The 3636-nt window shown below is 44.1% G+C and overlaps 1 protein-coding gene across 4 annotated transcripts in view; it reads left to right on the top strand.

The window, feature by feature from the left end:
• Positions 1–3143, top strand: part of LOC108749326 (homeobox protein SIX3) — a 50955-nt gene extending 47812 nt beyond the window's left edge. The window contains exons 2-3 of one of the 4 annotated variants that reach the window (XM_018487938.1): positions 1333–1731; positions 1964–3143. In XM_018487938.1, the coding sequence (XP_018343440.1) occupies positions 1333–1731; positions 1964–2345 (781 nt within the window). In that variant the 3' untranslated portion in view covers positions 2346–3143. Of the gene's footprint in view, positions 1–1329; positions 1732–1930 lie in introns of all 4 variants that reach the window. The other 3 variants (XM_018487936.1, XM_018487937.1, XM_018487935.1) reach the window with 3 other exon arrangements.
• The last annotated feature ends 493 nt before the right edge of the window (positions 3144–3636 follow it).

Here is a 3636-nt window from a genome sequence, read left to right as displayed (position 1 = left end):
CTCCCCTCCCCGCCCCGCCCCACCCTCCCGTCGTGCAATCGCGAGTCAATAGGCGATAAACACGATCGTCCGCTTTCGAAATAACGGGTTTTCTCGATGACATTTATCGAGTCGATCTCCGTTTTCCGCCGTCTTCCGCGGCGCGACTTCAACGTTCCCAACATTCCGTCATCGTGGAATTCCGTGGAATTCCGTGGAATCGATCGGACTACCCACGATTCGATAAACCTGATTCCGAAGATAGGAATCGCGCGTGATCTCTCGCGAGGTCGTTTAAAGGCCGTTAACAAGTTAATATCAATCCAGTCCTGGGATATCACATAAATTCTTAATTGCCGCGGCGAGGAGGAGCACGTTCCTTTTTTTACACCACAAGGGAGAGGGAGCGGTGTAAGATCGACTTAATAATATCTTTTCCGTTCCGACGATATACACCCGACACCTCGGCTACCCTAACGCACGGCCATTCGTCATTTCGCGCGCGCGTGTGAAGTTTACCATGTTTTCCCATATCTATACGTGATCTGCCGAGTAATGAGGTGGATCCCCTTCTTTATGCGAGAGCCCCGTCGTCGGGGAGATCGTCGTTACTCTCCCGTGAATCCTCGGCCGCCTCCACCTGGGAAGGATGAGCGCGCTCATTAATTACGGCCGCGCTCTCTGCGCGGCGATGACTGGAAACAAAGTGTTTTCAGTACCGCGCGTATCCACCACGTCCACAACTTATGTGCCACCTAAAGCGGGAACGAATTAAAATTCCCATCGCGACCACACGCGCCTTCGCCCTTGTTGAAAAGCTATAAGCGATTTAGACTTCACGCGGTCGACGCATGCTCTTTTTTTTCCCTTTTTGTTTCCTATTCATTCTCTTTTTATTCCTTTCGTTCCGAAATTAAATACGGCACGAATACGGTGGAACAGTACGTCGGGACTTTAGAATTTTTAGTAATATTATAATTATAATTTCTTCGCTGGGTGTTTCTCTTTTCTTCCCGTATTACATTGTTTTTATTTAAATGATACGCTGCTTAATTTTTTTCCCGTATATTACCTTTCATGTGTAATTCCAGAGAAATTACTAAACTATCGATAAGCTCCAATGTTGTCCATACTCTATCGCATGTATTATTTATTAAAGTTTGTACAAAGTTTTATTTCTACATTAAATTGCCTGTAGTCCTATCTTTGATTGCTTTCCTTCGTTTAAACTAAAATACTGAACTATGTTAAAATACGCTCTTCGATCGAACGACAACCGTTTTCCTTAAATCTTGTTTCAATACACCGATAATATCCAGTTAATAACCGCGAATTATACGTTATTTGCAGCAGAATGCAGCAACAGTCGGGTCAAGGAAACGGAAACGCGCGGCGTACTCTGAGTCCGGGACCCGGCGGCAGCAGCAGCGAAGAGTCCGACATTTCCCTCGGAGGAACATCACCGCCATCGCCAAGTTCCTCGCCGCCACCGAACCACCAACCGTCCCCGGTACCGCTTGGATCTCTCGGACCTTTGCCACCACCCTCTTTGAACTTCCGTTTCGATCCCACGCAGACGCATTTTCGATTCGGTCATACGACGGCTTTCAAGTTCCCACCGACGAGCTTCCGATTTGGACCGCACAGCCCGCAGCCTAACCCGCATCCGAATATGCCGGGTGGTGGGATTTTCAGGTTCACGGAGTCGAGTCCTTTCCAAGCTGTAGGACCCAGAGGTGATCCGGCGACGAGGTAAGTTTTACCCCAGCTAATTTCTTTTCACGAATTTTTTTCCACGAATATCTTATCGTTTGCCCTCACTTATTTCTATCCAAGAGTTTATACATCCATGTAAATTATATGCAAATTCATATTATATTATATACATACTACTACGTTGATAAAACGTCGCATAATAGAGCGCGATTCTGCTAAACTGTATTTTCTCCAGAGAAAATGCAGTTCTTTCTTTACTCTATTACAGACTGCCGGATTCGCTGGGTTTGCCGCCGCCAAGATTGCATCCGCACGAAGGCCTGCTACACCACCCGCACCCCCAGCATCAGCTGTCCGAGGGAATATCTAGGATATCCGAAACGTCGCGACTATCGGACGGTGGGTTGTCTCGTCTTTCGGACAGCTTATCGGAGGCCCACAGCCCACCATTGATGGCGGCGAACCTATCAGTCACCGGTCCGCTAAGGGTGGCTGTACCTAGCCCGCATACCCCCTCGTCTCGAGGAAGCCCACCTCCCCGTCAACCAACACCTCAGGGTCAGTCCCAAGGTCAGGGATTGATAAGGGTCGCAACGCCACCACCCGCGAATCCGAGACCGCAGATCCATAGGCCCTTTTCGCCTGCGTGATACGACAAGGACGACGAATCGCAAAACGCCGTCGATACGAATAATCGTTTAATGTCGAAAAAGAGCTACAGGTGCGGTGACGTCGTGAATGAGAGTTTCGAGGTGTTGTGAAGGCGGGAGTTTTGAGAAGAAACACATCATGGATCACACAGGGAAGAATCGGTTGTGTCTAGGAAATTATAAATGTGCGTGGTATCGCAGATCCAACATTCTAAGGGAACTTTTCGCAATTTTCGTGAGGACCGATATAACGGGAAACTAGGACTAGGATCAATAAGGTGATTACGGAGATTATTCAAAGATAGATGGAAGATGTGAACCAGTATCTAGCAAGATGACTTTCTTCCACAGCAACGGTTAGCTTTACTGATAAACGGAGACCTCTCCAAGGAGCTAGAAATAATGCACGCGAAGAAGAATCGACGATACCAGTACATAGATACATTGCCGAAAGTTCTACTCGGAGACACGACGAGTTACTACACTATGAATCTTAGGAGGAATTCATTTGGTGGTGTGTGATAGGACGCTCTTATAAAATGCGGAAATAAACGTTTCGAAAAGTGAGTGCAAATCCGCTAAATAAGTGCAATCTCTCGGATTAAAAAAAAAAAATAAATAAACAACAAACGATCAGGGCGTGTACATAACTTCCGTTGGACGTTCCCAATTTCGTCCGTTCATCGAAATCCAAGAACCAGATGCAGTGAGTCTTATAGTTTGTAAATAGCGCCGCTTTCTAGTTGATACTCTCTATCGTGAATAGTCTCCGAGATTGATTGATCAACCAGCGAATTGTACAGGATTTTCATGAGAGAAGTAAACGCTTTCGAAAATATATTTAATTTTCATTTTTCTCTGCTATCTATCGTTATATACAATATCCACATATATACTAATGTGCATATATTATAATATGCACATTTGTATGGATTACATAGTATATGTTATACATAAAATAAAATTATGTTGAACGTTTCAGTTGCAATTATACAAAAGTGTACAATATTTGATAAAGAAATTATTTAGCTCAAGAAATTAATTATACGATTAAAAACTTCTCTTCAATATCGAGATTTCGAAATTATTTAAAGAAATTTTTTTAAAGAAACTCTTTCCTTTCTACATAAATTTATGATAAAGTATTAATTTCTTATATATATATATATATATATATGAAAATCCTGCATTTTGCCGGCATCGGACGTCAAAGTAGCAAACCAACCTACAAGGCGACAAAATGGAAATGCGAGAAAACTCGAAGTTGGACTCGCTACTGTAATGGTTTCAC

The sequence above is a fragment of the Trachymyrmex septentrionalis genome, unplaced genomic scaffold (genome assembly GCF_001594115.1).
Source record: "Trachymyrmex septentrionalis isolate Tsep2-gDNA-1 unplaced genomic scaffold, Tsep1.0 scaffold29, whole genome shotgun sequence".
NCBI lineage: Eukaryota > Metazoa > Arthropoda > Insecta > Hymenoptera > Formicidae > Trachymyrmex > Trachymyrmex septentrionalis.
The sequence above is the reverse complement of the archived record's forward strand: the minus strand, read 5'-3'. Positions and strand labels throughout refer to the sequence as shown.